The sequence below is a fragment of the Vicugna pacos genome, chromosome 1 (assembly GCF_048564905.1).
Source record: "Vicugna pacos chromosome 1, VicPac4, whole genome shotgun sequence".
Lineage (NCBI taxonomy): Eukaryota > Metazoa > Chordata > Mammalia > Artiodactyla > Camelidae > Vicugna > Vicugna pacos.
The window spans coordinates 76,808,802-76,826,992 of record NC_132987.1 but is presented as its reverse complement, the minus strand read 5'-3'; the positions used below and the strand labels follow the sequence as shown (position 1 = coordinate 76,826,992).

Genomic DNA, 18,191 nt, shown 5'->3' with positions numbered 1-18,191 from the left:
GAGTTGATCGGGTTTCTTTAAATGTTACCATAGTGACCTTTTAGCTTTCACTGGAGTATTCTTGGTTATAGTAGTAGTCCTGTTGAGACTGTGTATTTGGTCCTCTTTAGTAGTTTTTTACACTTTTTGATTAAATCTGGGCCTGATTTTTCAGCATAGACTATCTTTATAGCTGTAGGAGACGAGGGTCTCTTTAAATGCTGCCCGTAGAAGCCTCTGTCTTTCATTGTGTCCTGAGTTAACAATAGTTGGCTGACCTGTGCCTGTCATTCTCTTTCTTCAAGGCTTCCAAGACAGTAAACAAAAGCCAACCAACTCTACAATCCCTTTAATTACCATGGCCCCCATACTGTTCAAGCTTGAACTACTACATAATTTATTGCCTCCCCTTCCACCTGTATTTCATCCCCATCTACCACAGGTGAGAGTCCTGGTGTTTGTATTTCTATAGCATGCCAGAGGTTATCACCATCCTGCTTATCACAAAAAAAAAAAAAGAAAGAAAATGGGTTACTTCTTGTCTAATTGGTAAACTACCTAGTTACAAAGTCTCATTCAAACTAACTTTATTTTAAAATTCTTTGCAGATATAATGGAGGACTGCTAGAATTTCATAAAAGCTTACAAGAAATAGGAGATACAGATGATCATTGGTTTGAAATAGATCCTACGGAAGATGAAGATTTACCTACAACTTTTAAAGTAAGAAATTATTGAAGAATAACGTTTCATCTGTGGCTAATCAGAATCATCTTTGATAAAGTACAGTTTATGCTAACTATCATTCTATAGGAAACACGTTCTTTTATTGGACATTAGCTGTTTCAAATAAGAAACAACCTTGATTCCATTATTTAGTGCAGAATGTGCAACAAGTAGAGAGGATTGAGGAGGCTGTGTCAGCATTTCCAAATAACAAGAAGATTAAAAGATGTACCAGTTCAGTACTTCAAATGGTTAGAGCTAAATGTAATAGTTAACTTCTTTTTTGTAATTATGTTTACCATTATTTTGTTGTTGATTTGAATTTTAAAAGTACTAAATGCTTACTTCAGAAATCTTGAAAAATGTAAAACTGCCAAAGATGAAAGTAAAATTCATCCATATGTTTCTTCAAATGGAGAAAACATTGTTGGTGTTTTCATGTATGTCTTTCCATACATACATGTGTAAACATATATGTGTTTAATAAATACTCTGATTTTTAGTAAACTGGTATGATATATGCATTGATTTGTAATATGAGAACATATATTATTGTGAATTTCCCATTGAGTAGACTATTATACAGTATAATTTTTTCATAGTCCATTATAAAACTGTTCTTAAATTTGCTTAACCAGTTCCTTGCCATTGAACATTTAGTTTATTCTAAAAATTGTTGCTTTTCACTATTATGGAAAGTGATCTTTTTGTATTTCTCTCATCATTCCCTTAGTAAAAATATTTAAAGGTGGAATTGTGAAGTAAATATTTACACACTTGTAAAGTTATTTGTATGTATCTCATTTTCTTCTAGAAAGCTTGTACCAGTTTATATTCTTAAGACAGTGCATGAGAGTTTCCATTTCTCCATACCCTCTGGACGTTCTTTACTTTTTGGGTAATTTTTACCCATCTGATAAACTGTAGTGGTCACTTTTTATTTGTTTAATATGAAAATAGCTACATGATGTTTCTCTTGATTGGTATTTGAATGATATAATGACATACCTTCTAAACTTTTACTTTAAACCTTTCTGGATCCTTCTATTTTAGCTGACTTTAAGGCCAAACACATTCCTCAAAATAAAGAGGGATATTTATAAAAATTATAAAATTTAATTTTCTAGGAGGCTATAACAACTCAAAATTTGTATATACCTAATAATATAGCCTCAAAGCACTTGGGGCAAAAACTGATAGAACTAAAAAGAGAAATAGAACACTCCCAATTACAGTAGCATATTTTAATATACCTCTCTCAGTAATCAATAGAATAAGCAGACAATTTTTGATGTTTGCCAGGATAATCAAATGACTTTTAACTTTGACTTAATAAAGTCATAATTTTATACATTTAAAAAAATACTGAATTTCTGTGTTTACCTGAAGCAGTCCCTACTTGGTCTTGGTTTTCTCTTTTCCCTCTATTTTTAAAATATTTTTCTTTCTTCAACTTTTTGTGGTGAAATTTTATTTTATGCAAAGTGATACATGTATGCAGTTTGTCAAATAATATTACAAGTCTTAAAAATTAATAGTCTGTGGTTCATTGTCTCTCATTGTAGTTCCTGACTATAGATAACTTCTTCCAACCCTCTAGGCATTTTCCTTTGATATTTACCTATTTTTTTTAAAGCTTTACTGCTATTTAAAAAATTTCTCCATTTTAGATATTATCTTTTGATTACCCTCTGTGGCAGATGAGGGTTTAGTAGCTCCCTTATACATCTCCTTCACACACATACTTTTCTTCCCCCATCCTACAAACAGTTGTAAGTTTTTATTAAATTAGCCTTAGAGTTTCCTTTTACTCTGTTCCTGGGAGTACCCTTCACCTGTCTCCTGTGTAGATTCTCTATTTATTGGATCTCAAGTTTTCCTCTTTCTAGGTATACTCCCTTCTTTTGGTGGTATAACTCATCCAGCAGCTTCCTAGAAGAGGGTGCTTGCTTAGGAGGTAAATTTTTTGAGACTTTTCAAGTTTCAAAATAATTTATCCTTCATATACTTTATTTATACCTTGCCTGGGCATAGCATTATAGGTTGAAAGTCATTCTCCTTCAGTTTTTAAAATTGTGTTTCTGTTATCTTCTAGCTTCCAGTAGTAGTACTTCTGGGAAATCAGATGGTGTTCTGATTCTGTCTTTTGCTTGTAACCTGTTTGGTTTTTTTTTTTTCTTTCTTTCTTTCTGGTAATTTTTAGGGTCTTCTCTGTATCCCTAGTGTTTTAAATTTATGTTTTTTGGTTTTGAATGTGTTTTTTTGGTTTACATTTTATTTATTTGATGACTTCTTCATTTTCTCTTTTCTTTTTGAAATGTTTGTTATTCAGATATTTGACATCCTGGACTGAATTTCTGATTTTATTTCTTTGCCAATTTTTAGTTTTTGTCTTTTTGTTCCGCTTTCTAGGAGATTTTCTTAACTACATCTTTCTACATAGAGCTAATATTCAGCCAGTGTACACTAGTGCTATCATGTTAGTTGTTATAATGTTAAAATATTTCCATACTGCTTGGGAAATAGTTGCTACTTTAAAAATAGTTGTGTAACCAGCCACTATTCCAGCTGCCCTGGACTCTTCTCCAGCCCTCTCTCCCCATACTTCTCTAAAATCCTATAATTAAAGTTTAATGTCTGATAAAGCAGAGTGCTTCCATGATCCTGCTTAGGCTCTAGGTTGACATGTTCTTAATTTATAATTGGTGCCTCTGCCTGTCAGCCCACTAAAGTCCTACTTCCCAGACATTGTAATTAGTTGTTCTAAGGGAACTTACAGGGCTGGCCTGTACCCCTTTATCTGGCACTGAGGAATTTCAGGTGAGTACCACCAGAGGACTGCCCTGCCCCAATTGCTCCTATCCTCATATGTGTCCTTAGATGAGCTCACTTTGTTGTTGGGTTATTATACAGTATAATTTTTTTATAGTTCATCATAAAACTGTGCTTTAATTTGCTTAACCAGCACCCACATATACTAGCACCCTAGCAGGGCAGTGTCCTTTCATATGGTTGTTATTTTCAACATTACCCTTGTTTCTATTGAATTTTTAATTTCAGTGATTATTTCAGCTATCATCTACCAAAAGTTTTCTTGTAATGAATTTTTTTAAAATAATGTCCTGTCCTTTTTTTCATGCACAATGTATTAGAGGTAAAAGTCAGCCAGGTCATGTAAGCCTTTGTAAGCCAAGTAAGGAGCTCAGACTCTGTCTTGAGGGTAACGTGAAACCCCTCAAAACTTTTAAACAGTGGGATGATATAATCAAATTGTAGTACCATACAAGTTACAGAATTTGGGACTTTGAATAGTTTCTGTATTTACAGTAAGGGAGAAGTTAAGAAAGTAAAAAATAAAGCTAATAAAATAGTTATAAATTGTAGTGTTCTAAAGAAAAACAAGGAACTGGGACAGAGAAAATGGAGAACACACAGACACACATGTATATCTGCATATATCCATATTTATATATATGTATATAATACATAATGCGTATCTGTGTCTGTGTAGTGGTTAGAAAAGGCCTCTCTGGGAGGTGATATTTAAGCTGAAGCAGCAGGCTGATAATGGAACTAACTGTAAAGAGTAGGGGAAGAGCATTCTAAGGTAAATGAGATTGAGTGTGAAAAGGCCCTTAGGCCATGGAGACCAAGTTTGAGGAACTTAAAGTATAAAATCATGTGACTTGTGTAGTGAGTAAGGCTAGAGTTGAATTTAAAGAGATGGACCTGAGATAGCTGAGTATACTGGGTTCAAATTCTGCAGTTTGCAGTCAGTCCTTGGTAAGGGTTCTGGATTTTGTTTTAGGTAGTGGGAAGCCATTGAAGGGTTTTAAGCAAGGAACTGACGTGATCTTGTGCTTCTCTGTAGAGAGTGCTTTGGAGCACAATAGGCAGGGAAGAGGGGAACCAATTAGACACTTGTTATAGTCAGTAATCTAGGTAAGACATGGAGTGGTAGAATGGAGAGAGAATTAGAAGAGTTGACAATATATTTTGGGAGAAGACTCAACAGTACTTGCTAATATATTGCATGCAAAGGGTGTTGGAATAGTTTTGCAATGGATGACTTCAAGATTGTTGGCTTGAAGCTGACTAGATTGTGGTAGATGAGACTATGGAAGTCCCATGAGGACTAAGTATTAACCTGCCAAGTTCACTGCTTTATCCTTAACACCCATAACATTCCTTGACATCCATAACAACCTGGCCCATAACAGGCACTCAGTAAATATTTGTTGAATGAATGAGTATCAGTGGCTGGGGTCAGAAGATGAGGAGTAAGGGACAAGGAACAGATTTGGTAGGAGAATCAATAGATCAATATTGAACTGTTAAGTGTTAGATATGAGAAATCACAGTAGTTATACACAGTTAGGAGTCCTGTTCTTTTGTTTTCAGCACCTCCACTTGACTGTTGGCTATTCTGACAGGACATACTACTTTCATACTGATAGGTCCTTGAGTTCTTCTCCTTTATTTCTCTCTTATCTTGATATTCAAAATTTCCTAGTCAACTAAGTCAAAACATTTTTATTCTGCATAAAATTCTGAATGTCATTGAGAAATGTTATGAATGCTGACTTGATTCATAAAATAATCTATAGAGGCTTAGTTATCATGTTGTATACCATCAGTGTGTAAGAGTATGTCCCTGTAAGGGACAGTATTAAGAACCTGTTTAACTTAGACTTTATATTGTGTTTATAAACCTTTTATCAGCATTTTAAAATAGGAAATTATATTCCAAGTTGTAACTCTGAACACTGAAAACATATTTCTGTACCCTACTTCTGCTCATTCTGGCAATGAGCAGCCTGTTGTATCACTATAGTCATCTCACTGCCAATAGGGTGTCCTGGGGGCCACTTCTAGCAAGGACATCTTCTGAATTTCCAATGATTTGTTGTCTCTCTGTTATATCAGAGCAAGTAATTCTTGCTAGGAACATGCTAGGTGTTATGCTATGAGTTAGAATGGTGACTAGATGTATAGCTTCAAACGTAGACTTTTTTCTTTCTCCTTGTTCATATTCAATAAGAAATCTAGTGTTTCTCATTTAGGGCCTTTCTATATATTGTTTACTTTAAATGAGAAATAAGTTCTATGACTTTTTAAAAAAAAATACAACACTTTCATAAAAGGATATAAAATGGACATATCACTTAAGGTAAAATCTTGGAAATATTTTTATTACTAATTCATGAGATTTATTTTTATTTTTAAAATTTAGGATCTTCTTAATAATTTCATCAAGACAACTGAGGGTAATATAATGAAGCAGACCATTTGCAGTTATCTAGATTGTGAGCGATCTTGTGAAGCTGACATTTTAAAGAACACCAATTATAAGGTATTATAATTATCAAATAACTTGAAAAAAGTTTTTAATTGTAAAATTGAAATTAGATAAAAATTGTTACACTATCATGTATAAAAATATTGTTTATAAAGAGTATAATTACAGTGATAATGCAATTGAGAGGTTGCTTGAATATTTCTGAGAACTTAAGATTCATAGTGATCAAGACTTACTTATAGTCTGTGAATCAATAAAATAATGAATTGGCTTTGCTAAGGTTTTTGTAATATTCAAGTGTCTCTGAAGTTATAATAAATATTTCTGCAATTATACAGTGGAAATTATCTAAAATATTCTTTATAGTTAGAAATGTTATAGGTTGAGAATGTTGGCATTTTACTAAGGAGAAAGGTTGTCACTCCTCAAGAAGTGTGTTAATAAGTAAGGGTCATTATTTCTTCTGTGCACCTTAGGCGGGGGTGGAGTACACACATATAACTAGCCTTGATTTGAAGAAATGTGGCAATCAAAGTACTTCAAGTCTGGTTCTCTCTGGATCTGTCAGAATAAGACTGTGGGAAATCACAAGATAGGTTGAGATCTGACCATCAGTGCAAATCTGACACCACTTCTATGAGACAATAGAAATCTGAGTTGAAAGGCATGATGTATACAGCAAATGAGGTAGACGAGGAAGAGAAGAAAGCCAGGATCTATTCATTAGGGTAAGACAGGTATTGGAAAGTATGGACCTGGTGAAATGCAGTGTTTGGGACAGGACAAGTTCAGTCCTAGTTTAGGTGACAGGGTGATATGGTCCTGTGGTTTCCCAGGGAGGCATCAGGGTTCTAGCCAAATGTATACCATGTAGCAGCAGGAAGTCTTGGCCACAAAATTTAGATTTTTGTCATCCAAGAGATGTACCCATATAAAGGAAGCAGGACTGTAGTTCCCAGGGAGGGAACACTGGGAAGGGCAAGAAATCTATATCTTGGGGTAATGCACTAGCTCAGGAGCCACTTATCACCAAGACAGCAAATTTTAGGTCTAGTGATTGGTGACAGAGGAGTTTGGGGGAATAATTGTATTGAACTGGGGCCGAAGGAAAAGAGAAATGTAAAACTTGAGATGAAGTGGGAGTAGACAACATGTTCCTCTACAAAGATCACTCAGTGAATTTCTGATATTTTGTTATATATAGCATATGAAAAATATTAGTTGTATAAGTTATTGCCTATTTTTCTGTCTATAGTGATGGAAAAATGACTTACATAGTTCTTTGATTATCAGTGATCTGTTGATAAATTTTCAGTGCCATGTAAAACTCATCTAGTTACAGAATAATTTAAAAAGTGACTTAAGGTGGTATTTTCTATATATACATGGATTAGCATTTTCATATAAACAGTTTATTTTTATTATTTTCCAGGGATTTTTTCAGTTAATGTGCAGTAAAAGCTGTTGTGTTTATTTCCATAAAATTTGTTGGAAAAAGTTTAAGAATTTAAAATATCCAGGTGAAAATGATCAGGTAATATATTTGTTCTTCCTTAAAAACTACTACAGCAATTTCCTCATCTGCACTTTCCTCTTTTTTCCTCTTTCCCTTTCATTTCTTTCTGTTTACATCCTTCCTCCTTTTTTTACTCCCTCCATTTTTCTTTCCCTGTTCTCTCTGATACTTTTCTCCTCACCATTTGTTCATCATCACCATTTGTTAAATAGGTCTTTGTAGGAAATACCACTGTTAGTTGCTTTGCTTATTTATTTCTATTAATTTGTTATCCTCCCTTTAGAAGTTTATACACTTAAGAATAGAAATTGTTGCTTATATTCACATAAAGTTCATAGAATCAAAGATAGAAGTGCTTAATAAAAAGGACAACTATACCAATTTTAGGGTAAGTTATATTTTAAGGGTATAGAGCAGTGATACATTTTATAGTCTTCAAAAACAAATTTATATTATTTGTATTTGCCTGAAGTCATATAACTAAATTGAATTCTTTGCCACGAAAATCAAAGTAGAAATTCAAAGCCCAGTTCTATATTAATTACTCTTCAGTGAGCTAATGGCCTTAAGTTAGATCTATAACATTTGGTTCTAGAGTGTTTACATTGTGCAAATAACAGAAAAACCCTAAACCAACTGTGGTAGAATAGAGAGAGCATTCTATATGGAGTTGGGAGATCAGAGGTCAAGTCCAGGTTGAGCCAACTTGTTTTTTTATACTAGGATGAGACTCATTTTTCTAAGCTGTGAAGTGAGGATAGTAATACCTACTGTAGTCATAAGGTTGTTGTGAGGAGTAACAGATAAAACAGATGAACTTGCATTGTACATTGTAAAAATCATTATATAAGGCACTATTACTCATTTTTTAAGCAGTGTGTAAATACTTTTCAGTTTCTTTGATTGTTAGGGCAGTCAGTGTTGCTCAACTTTAGAAAGAGAAGTGAAAAAAAAAGACCAAGTAACTTAACCAGAGGAAGTATCAAGATCAGAAGACAGGAAAAGGACTCAACATTTTTATTCTTTCTTTTTCCCTGGAATCTTTATATCTGATAGAAATTCAGTATTCCTTTTTGCACTTACTTAATTAGTGTGTTTTACTTGAAGTTGCTTTCACTGGGGGTAGCAAGTACATTTTAGGTTATAATATAACTACTTAAAGATTTTGCAATAAGAACTATGAGAGAAAAGTGTTAGTATACATTTTAAATAGGAAATCCATTGATAAAAGAAATGAGCTATCTTTAAACAGCTAACTCTCAAATGTTTATTCACATCTTTTGTTTTACCATCCTTCATCATCTGCTTCTAACTTTATTTAAATATAATCAGATTTGCACCTCAGTGGGTTTTTTCTAATTTTATTATTTGTATTTTTTTCTATTGATCATTTATTATTTTTTTCTATTGGTAACTTTAGAGTTTTAGTGGGAAAAAATGTTTGAAAGAAGGATGTACAGGTGACATGGTAAGGATGCTTCAATGTGAGGTACCTGGAATTGTCAAAATTTTGGTGAGTATCTTTTTCTTCTTCTTCTTCTTCTTTTTTTTTTGCTTTCCTTCACTAGAATGGTATTTTTTACTTCAAACAGATTTGGGAATTGTGATAAAAGTATTCTAGCCATGTTCTCTTTGATGATCACTAAGCTCTCTAACCTTTTTTTGCTTTGATTTCTCCAAAGCCGTATTTAAGTGCTACTTAAGAATAAGAAAATTTAAAAGTAAAGAGATACACACACACAGAAACAGACAAAGCAGGCCATGGCTGTACCAATGAGGAAAGTCTGTTATGAACTAAGGATGATAATCCAGTCTATGCCACCTACAGTTAAAAATAATTTTAGACGTTCTGAATGTCTTTTTAGTCTTTTACATAAATATCAAATATCTCAGAGTATTTGTCACACAAAATGCACTTAAATGGTATTAATTTTATTTTTTAATTTATAAATACCTTGTTGAAATTTTAGTTATGTAAATAGACCAAAATTATAAATCTATACATCCATCTATCTATCTATCTATCTATATTTATATTTAGATACAGTCTTTTCGTATTTCAGACTTGGCATTTAAATCCTATAATGATATAAAGTAGAACTGTTTTTAAGATCAAATCTAATTTGTTGTTTGATTAAGATTTATAGCTTCTGTTTTGTTTTATATTTACTATAGCTTCATTCTCATTGCCTGTTTTCAAATGTTAAGGCTAAGAAGAAACATTAAAGAAATTTGAAAATTGAACTAATTTAGGGCTATTTTTTTCTATCACTTGCAGTTTGAAGTTGTGAGAAAAGATGAATATATAACCATTGAAAATTTAGGAGCAAGGTAAGCTTGCAAGTAAATATTTTACTTTTTTCTGAGCAATAAATACATGTATTTTTCAGTTGCTTCTTTCTTCTGTTTCTGTTACTTGTTAGAGCTCCAGTAAATTTTAAAGATACTATTAGTTGTGTGAAAAAATTGTATTTAATTGACATTTGTCTACCCCCCTTCCCACTTTGTAGACATTTAACTTCTAAAACAAGAAAGAAGAAATTATGTGGATACTTTTCCCTTAAGTATGAAAATAATCCTTTCCTGAAAACCAAACACATTTTTCTTAAAGTTATTTAGATTAGATTCTTGTGATATAAAAACTTTATTCCTAGCTTTCAAAACTCATCCAGGCCTCCAAGCTTGTCTGACAATTAGAATTGTCCTGTTTCTTAGATGAGAAAACTGTGTCACAGAGGAAAATATAATACAAGCTGGGAATTCATAGAGGTGTATACTGTCGCTGTTGAAATTAGAAATTTCAATATAAAAATTCTCCTAATCCATTGACTCTTTGCTTCTGTTAAAAGTGGAAATGTCTACAGTTTTTCAGTCTACCAAGGTCATTACATTGATATCCAAGGCATCAGTTTTCCCTATGAGCCAATGACATCCAAATCTTTATCTTTACTATAGATCTCACTCCTAAAATCTAGATCTATCTCCCTGCATGCTGAGTATTTCCACTTTTATTTTTCAAAAATGTCTATAGTTAAGCATGCCTGCAACTAGACTCAAAGTATATCTGCCCAACACTGCTCTGTAACTTTTTTTTAGGTCTGAATTCAACTTCTTAAGTATTGTAAATGCTTCCTTAACTTCTGCCCCTGCAGTTCCACTAAACTAAAGAAAGTTATTTTTCACTTGGAATTCTGAAATAGCTTCTAAACTTGTCTTTCTGTCCCCAACCTTACATTTTTTTAGTCTGACTGTTCAACAGTCTATTGTTATTGAACAGTCTGTTCAGCCATCAAAATTACTTTTCTAAAAGAAAATTGAAATATTTCACTTCTCTGCTTGAAAATCTTTCAGAGGCTTCTCATTGCTCTTAATTAAGTTTAGACTCCTTAGCTTAGCTCTTTAGTCATGCTGGTCCCTGCTATACTCACTAGTGTCATCTCTTGTCTTTTCTTAACTGTATTAGCACAACTATTCTGAGCTTCTTTTAGTTCTTTAGTGTGCCATCTGTTTAACCTCTGGCACTTGCCTAGAATATTGTATTTTGGCTTTGCCTGTTTACCTTATTTATGTTGCATTAGGTGTTTCAATCACATATTTCCTCTACTTCTATCAAAACATTTACTGAATTCTGTTATACTTTCTTGGCTATCTTCTCCATTGCACTATAGCCTCCATGAGGGCAATAATTTTATCTTGAATATACAAGTAGGTATATTCCCAGTACATAGCATAATGCTTGGCATATAGCTGGTGCCCTATAAATACATGACAGATGTAGAGATTCTGAATTCCATTATTCTGCAATGAGTATGTTACTTTTGTTTTGACAGGCAATTAACTTCTTTAGATATGAACTGAGAACTTTTTTCCTTGGATGGTGGTTTAAGTCTCAATTCAGATCTTTTTCTTTTACCTGAACTTCTTCCAGTTCATTCCACACATGTGTGGTTCAGTAGTCCATCAGAGATGTGCCCAGAAAGAATTTGGGGATCTCTTCTCTGACTCTTTCCCTTCTGGGATTCCCCTGCACTCTTCAGCAGCCATGGCTCCGTAGCTTCAATTTTCTAGGTCCTTCAGCCAAAGAAATCTTTGTTTTCTACCAGGTTTTACTTAGCCCCAGGCTAAAAGCTTATACTGTCTTCTCCTTTTCTCCTCTGCGCATATACCTCCACAGTGAAGTAGATCTGTCTCTTCCATTCTCTGGTGCATTCAAAGAGTTGCTTTTTGTAATTTGAGTATTATAGTTATTTTTGGGGGGAATACCCCTGGTAACTAGACCTTATTACCAATAGTGAAAGAGTTACTTCATGGGGTTTTATGAATGAATGACAAACTGGTTATTTTTTAACATTAAAATGCTTTATTGTTTTCAAAATATGCATAAAGAAAATATCATAAAATATAAATGCAGAGTTTAAAAAATAATTATGATGTAAACACTCTTGTGGCTCCACCCAAGTCAACAAATAGAATTTTTCCAGCACTCCAGAAGCCCTCACTGTGCCCCTCTCCCTTAAGTCTTCCTCTTCCTAGGTAACGTGTTAAAAGGTATGTAATGGTATCTTATTGAGGTTTTAATTTACATTTGCTTAATTTTCAAAGCTGTTTTTCTATCTTAGATCCTTTGGTGTTCCATGATGAATCTTAGAAATACCTTCTCCAGACTTCTTGTTACGGTTTTGATTGTGTCAAATTTGTAGGTCAATTTGGGGATGATTTACATCTTAGCAATTTTGAGGACTCCCATTCATGAAGATGGTATATAGTTAATTTCATTGAATTGGATCTTCTTTGATGTCTCTCAGGAATATTTTGTAGTCTTCCATGTACAATCTGATAAATATTTTATTAGATTATCCATCTTACAGAATTTTTTATGTTTTTGCAAATGATATTTTTTAATTTTATATTTCTAATTATTTGTATTATACAGAATTAATTTGTCTATTGAACTTGTATCCTGTAACTTGGTACTTAATAATTCTAATATCATTTTGTAGATTCTTTGAGGTTTTTCTACAAGTGATTGTGTCATCTGTGCATAAAGACAACTTTATTTCTTTTACAATCTATATGCTTTTTGTTTATTTTTCTTTACTTATTGCACTGGCTAGGTCCTCTAGTACAACATTGAATACACTGGTGAGAGCAGACATCATTGCCTTTTTCAGATTTTAGAAAGAAGCCCTCACTTTTTTACCGTTACTATGCTGTTAGCTGTACATTTTTTATGGATACCATTTTTCAGGTTGAAGAAATTTTTTTCTCATCCTACATCTCTGAAAATTTTTCTCATGAAAGAATAATGAACTAATGCTTTTCTGTATGCATTGAGATGATTATATGGTATTTGTTTCTTTCTTAATCTGTTAATATGCTGAATGATACTAATTTATTTTCAAATGTTGTATCAACCTTGTTTTCCAGGAATAAATAACAATTGGTCATGATCTATTTATTTTTTCATATTGCTGCTTTTTTGTTTTTTTTTTAGTTTTTAGTTTTTAAGATATAACTAGCATATAACATTGTATAGATTTAGGGTGTAGGGTGTATAACATGATGATCTGATATATGTATGTATTGTGAAATGAGGTTGTTAATAGTTAATAGTTAACTTTTTTTTTGTGATGAGAACTTTTAAGGTCTGCTTTCTTAGCAACTTTCAAGTATACAATATAGCACTGTTAACTATAGTCACATACTGTACATTAGATCTGTGGTTCGTGTCTTTTGACCTCTTTATCCATTCCCCAACTCCCATCCCTCCCCCAGCAACCACCAATTTCTCTGTTTCTGAGTTAAGGGTATTTTAGCTCCCATGTATAAGTAAGATCATACAGTATTTTTCTTTCTCTGTCTGGCTTATTTTACTTAGCATCATGCCCTTCAGGTTCATTCATGTTACCACAAATGGAAGGATTTCCTTCTTTTTATAGGTGAATAGTATTCCATTGTGTGTGTGTGTGTGTGTGTGTGTGTGTGTCTGTATATACACACACTACATTTTTAAAAATCCATTCATCCATTAACAGACATATAGGTTGTTTTCCATATCTTGGCTATTATAAATAATGCTGCAATGAACTTGGGGATGTAGATATCTCTTTGGGATAGAGATCTTATTTCCTTTGGATATATGATATATACCCAGAAATTGGATTGCTGGATCAATTCTACTTTTACTTTTTTGAGACACTACCATAGTTTTTCCCCTAGTGACTCTATCAACCAGTAAGAGGTAACATCTCATTGTAGTTTTGTCTTGCATTTTCCTGATGATTGGTGATGTTGAGCACCTTTTCGTATACCTGTTGGTCATTTTATATCTTCTTTGGAAAAATGTCTATTCAGGTCTTTTGCCTATTTTTAGTTGGATTATTTGTTTATTTGCTGTTGAGTTGTGTGGCTTCCGTATATATTTTGGATATTAGCACCTAATCAAATATTTGCAAATACTTTCTTCCATTCTATAGATTGATTTTTCATTTTGTTGATTTTTTCTTTCACTGCAGAAGCTTTTTTTTTCACTTCGTATCATTGCTAATACTTTAGATTGTTAGGGTTGAGCATGTTTTCAATGTAATAGATGGTTGGTAGTGTTATGGCAGTGCTGGAGATAAAGTCAGTTAACAACAACCACCACCATCTCTGTTCTTGTTAAGCTTACATTCTAGTGTTGTCCTTTTTTTTTTTTTAATTTTTTTTGTGGCAGAATTCATTTCAAAGCCAAACCACAAAATTTTTCACCTATTTCACAGCAGCATGAACTTAGTGTTTAGTCTATTTAATAGATTTTGCTACTTTTCCCCCTCAGTTTTTTTATAATTACTTGTATTGACACTATGCCAGTTTCTTTCTTTCTCTTTAATCACAATCATTAAACGAGCTGAGTTTTCTTGGAATAATTAGTTACTGGTAAGATGATTCTGAAATGAAGGAGAATCTGGGAGGAGTGCCAGGTTTGCTGGCTTTTCACAATACAAAGATTTATTTTTTTCTGCTACTACACAGCCTTCTTGCAAATAAGCTACCATGTGATTCTTTTTGTATGAAATCTAGCAGTATTACTTGCTTGGAATTCCAATGAAAATGGCAATGTAGGGTTGTTATTGTTGGTGGTTTTTATTTGTTCATGTATTTTTCTCCTTTGCTTTCAAATTATTTCCAGGGAGGTGGAGAAGAAAATACTCACTTACTTAGACATGCTGTTACCAGAAATTTTGACTGACTTTGGTATTGACTGTAACTTAATTTTTTCCAATTGCAGTTATAAAAAGTTGATGTCTCTGAAAATAACTGATACTGATATAAGACCGAAGATGAGTTTAAAATTTAGTAAAAAAGGTATATTTTACTTTTATATGTCTCCTATTGAAAACCTAGAGGTTTTGACTTGCTCTGCTAAGTATCATGCTATTAATAACCATGATTTTATTTGTGTTTGTCATTTACTGGGCTTAGGTTTACACTAGCAGGCATCATTTGGTGTAGGCTGGAATTCATAGTCAGAAAGATCAGCAGGTGTATACCTTGCATCATGTAGAGAGGTTTGCTGGGTCTGGTGCATAGCTTTGACTACACAGTGAGATTGCATTCCAGCTGATGTTCCTTACCAATCCCTCCTCCCTTTTTGCATTCCCTGTTAAAAGAGTAAAATGGAAAGAACGAACATTTTGGGGTCAAGGCCATGTAGCCTACACTTAGGCAGCAGCTCTTCAGGAGTATGCTAGGAAATGCTAGCTGCTCAGCACTGGTACACCTTAAGGGCTCCTGGTACCGTGGGAGAATAGTCTGGTGGTAGTCCTTCTTGCTAGGGGAATGGATACTCCTGATCTCAGCCAGATTCTTATTTGGAAGCACAGTGAAAACTCCCTGAGTCTTTTGCTTTGTAACCTTGCTTGCCTCCACAGTTTTTGTCAAGTATATCAAGCAAGAATGTTAATTTAAAAATCTCTTAAAACACAGTATCATGAAGGATAAAATAATGAAGTTGCATTTTATGATGAACACACATGTTTATTTTATATAAAATATACTGTCAGATACCAAATTCTTACTACTTTCTAATTCACCTCAGTCTGCTTTCCTCCATTGGAAGTGCTGTTAAACCAGAAAAATACCAGATAGTTGTTTCATGCCTTATTCCATTTCATTGATTAAATACCTACTCAATCATTAATTTATTTTTTTGTGAGGGTAAGAACAAGAGATTTATTTGATCAGTATGTCTCGAGTTTTAATGTATATTTGGATCATTTGTGATTTTGTTAGAATGTCTGTGCCAATTCAGTATCTCTGGGCTGAGGCCTGAGATTCTGCATTTCTAATAGGCTCCCGTGTGGATGCTGATGCTGCTGGTTAATGGACTACACTTTAAGAAGCAAGACATTAAATTACTTCATGTTTCTTGATAATAGTTCTACATTGTCTAATATGGTAGCCACTAGCCATGTGTGGCTGTTTAAATTTAAACTAATTAAAATTAGTGAAAGTTTCAAACTTAGTTCCTTTGTTAGACGAGCAGCAGTTCCAGTGTTCAGTAGCTAGTGGACAGTGACAAGCCAAAACATTTTCATCACAGAAAATTCTATGAGACAATACTGATTAAGATAAAATATAAGTAAATTTAAGATAAATACTAAGTAAAGTATAATTAAGCACTGGCAATTACCATTCTTGACAGTCTTCAGAGTTTTCAAAGGCCTAATACTTCTGTGCCATTTGGTGGCCAAAGCTCATTTATTTGAACAAAACCCTGAATGGTTGAAAGGCTTCTATAGTGATGAGTCTTTGTGATTACTTTTGTTTGGGAACGTACTGTTTTGTTTAGATTTTTTTTAACTGCTAGACAGACAGCAGCATGTTTATTGAGCACTGGCTGTGGCAAAACACTATATTTACTTCATTCTTTTGAAATAGTGTCTGTCAACAGGAACTTTAGGATGTAATGCAGGAGACCACATAGAAAAAGAGTATTAATGTGGAATCTTTTGACTTCTCAAAATTCATTTTCAGATGAAATGCCTATCTTCAAACTTGATTATAATTATTTCTATCATCTGCTTCATATAATTATTGTTTCTGGTACTGACATTGTTCGGCAAATATTTGATGAGGCTATGCCACCCCCTCTTTTGAGGAAAGAACTTCTTATACACAAGAATGTGCTGGAACCCTACTACAACCATCTTTGGACCAATCACCCTTTGGGTGGAGCATGGCATCTGCTTTATCCCCCAAACAAGGAGCTACCACAGTCCAAACAGTTTGACTTATACCTCCTATTAGCTCTCATAAAACATTTGAATGTTTTCCCTGCACCCAAAAAAGGCTGGAATATGGAACCACCATCTTCTGATCTCTCTAAGTCTGCAGACGTCTTGAGGCTATGCAAATACAGGGATATCCTCCTTAGTGAGATTTTGATGAATGGTCTCACTGAGTCACAATTCAATTCAATTTGGAAAAAAGTTTCAGATATTCTTCTGCGCCTTGGGATGAAGCAAGAGGAAATTGACAAAGTGAAGGAGAATCCCATTGAGAATATATCCCTTGATTACCATCAGCTGTCCATCTACCTAGGCATACCAGTACCAGAAATCATCCAGAGGATGTTATCCTGCTATCAACAAGGTACAAAATAATTATTTACTTAAGACAGTAAACTTGCACTGAGTGTCTGCTATGTGCCAGACACAATGCTAAAGGCAGGAGATTCAATGAGCCCACATTCTTGAGAGTAAAGACTCATCAAGAAGCTAATAGAAATTACAGTGCTAGAGATGTTTCCAGAGTACCATGGGAAATCATAGCCTAAGAGAATCCAAAACAGCTTTCTGTAGAATATAATATCTAAGGAGTTACTAAATGATACGTAAAAGTTAGCCAAGTGAAGAAGATGGAGGATATTTCAGAAGGAAACAAGAACAAAGGTATAGAAACATAAAATATAATACAGGGAACAAAAAAATTTTGTATAACTGAGGTTAAAGTAGGGAAGACTTCATAGAATACATTCAAGAGGATTTCTTTTGCCATATTGAGGAGTTTATGTTCTCAGAAAGAAACTGTTAAAGATTTTAAAGTGGAGGAGTTTTATCACTTCTACAAAATTTAAGATGCCTAAGAGCACTGAAATATAGGTACTGTGCGTTTCAAGAATGTCATTTTCAACACCGTGAGTGTGTTTCTCCTTTCTAACCAAACCTTGACTTCTAGTTTAAAAGTTTAGCATCTATCCATTGGCCGTGGGTAATTTAAAAAATCAGATAACATTTATGCAAATGTCTAATGTCAGCAGTGGCCATTCCCAGACATTGTCTATTGTTATGGGAAAGATTTCAGACTTACTCCTCATATTCCAGGATAGCTTCTCAGCTGTCATTGTGGAAAATGGAGTTGAAGGCATGTACGCTGAAACTCTTGCTGTGCTATTCTAGGTGACTTTTCCTGGTCCCAGTTATTAGTCATACTACTTGGTGAGCAACTGTTGATCACACTGATGCTATTTAAGTGTACAGCTTTCCAGGTTTCCAGTGATGGTTGAGCTGGGCCACATTTTTTTCAGAGACAGTTGCTAGGCCCCAATCTCAGTCCTTTTGCTAACTAAGGCTCTGGGATACCATTGTATTTTCCTGCTTATCCTTTAAGAGCTTTCTGTGAACATAA

At 33.7% G+C, this 18,191-nt stretch overlaps 1 protein-coding gene across 7 annotated transcripts in view; it reads left to right on the top strand.

Moving 5' to 3' along the window:
* DZIP3 (DAZ interacting zinc finger protein 3) overlaps positions 1-18,191 on the top strand; it is a 99,498-nt gene that overhangs the window by 34,300 nt on the left and 47,007 nt on the right. For 6 of the 7 annotated variants that reach the window (XM_072965634.1, XM_072965635.1, XM_072965617.1 and 3 more), the window contains 7 exons: positions 588-702; positions 5,939-6,058; positions 7,437-7,538; positions 8,941-9,033; positions 9,799-9,851; positions 14,791-14,867; positions 16,539-17,156. In XM_072965634.1, the coding sequence (XP_072821735.1) occupies positions 588-702; positions 5,939-6,058; positions 7,437-7,538; positions 8,941-9,033; positions 9,799-9,851; positions 14,791-14,867; positions 16,539-17,156 (1,178 nt within the window). The remainder of the gene's footprint in view (positions 1-587; positions 703-5,938; positions 6,059-7,436; positions 7,539-8,940; positions 9,034-9,798; positions 9,852-14,790; positions 14,868-16,538; positions 17,157-18,191) is intronic. The other variant, XM_072965641.1, reaches the window with a different exon arrangement.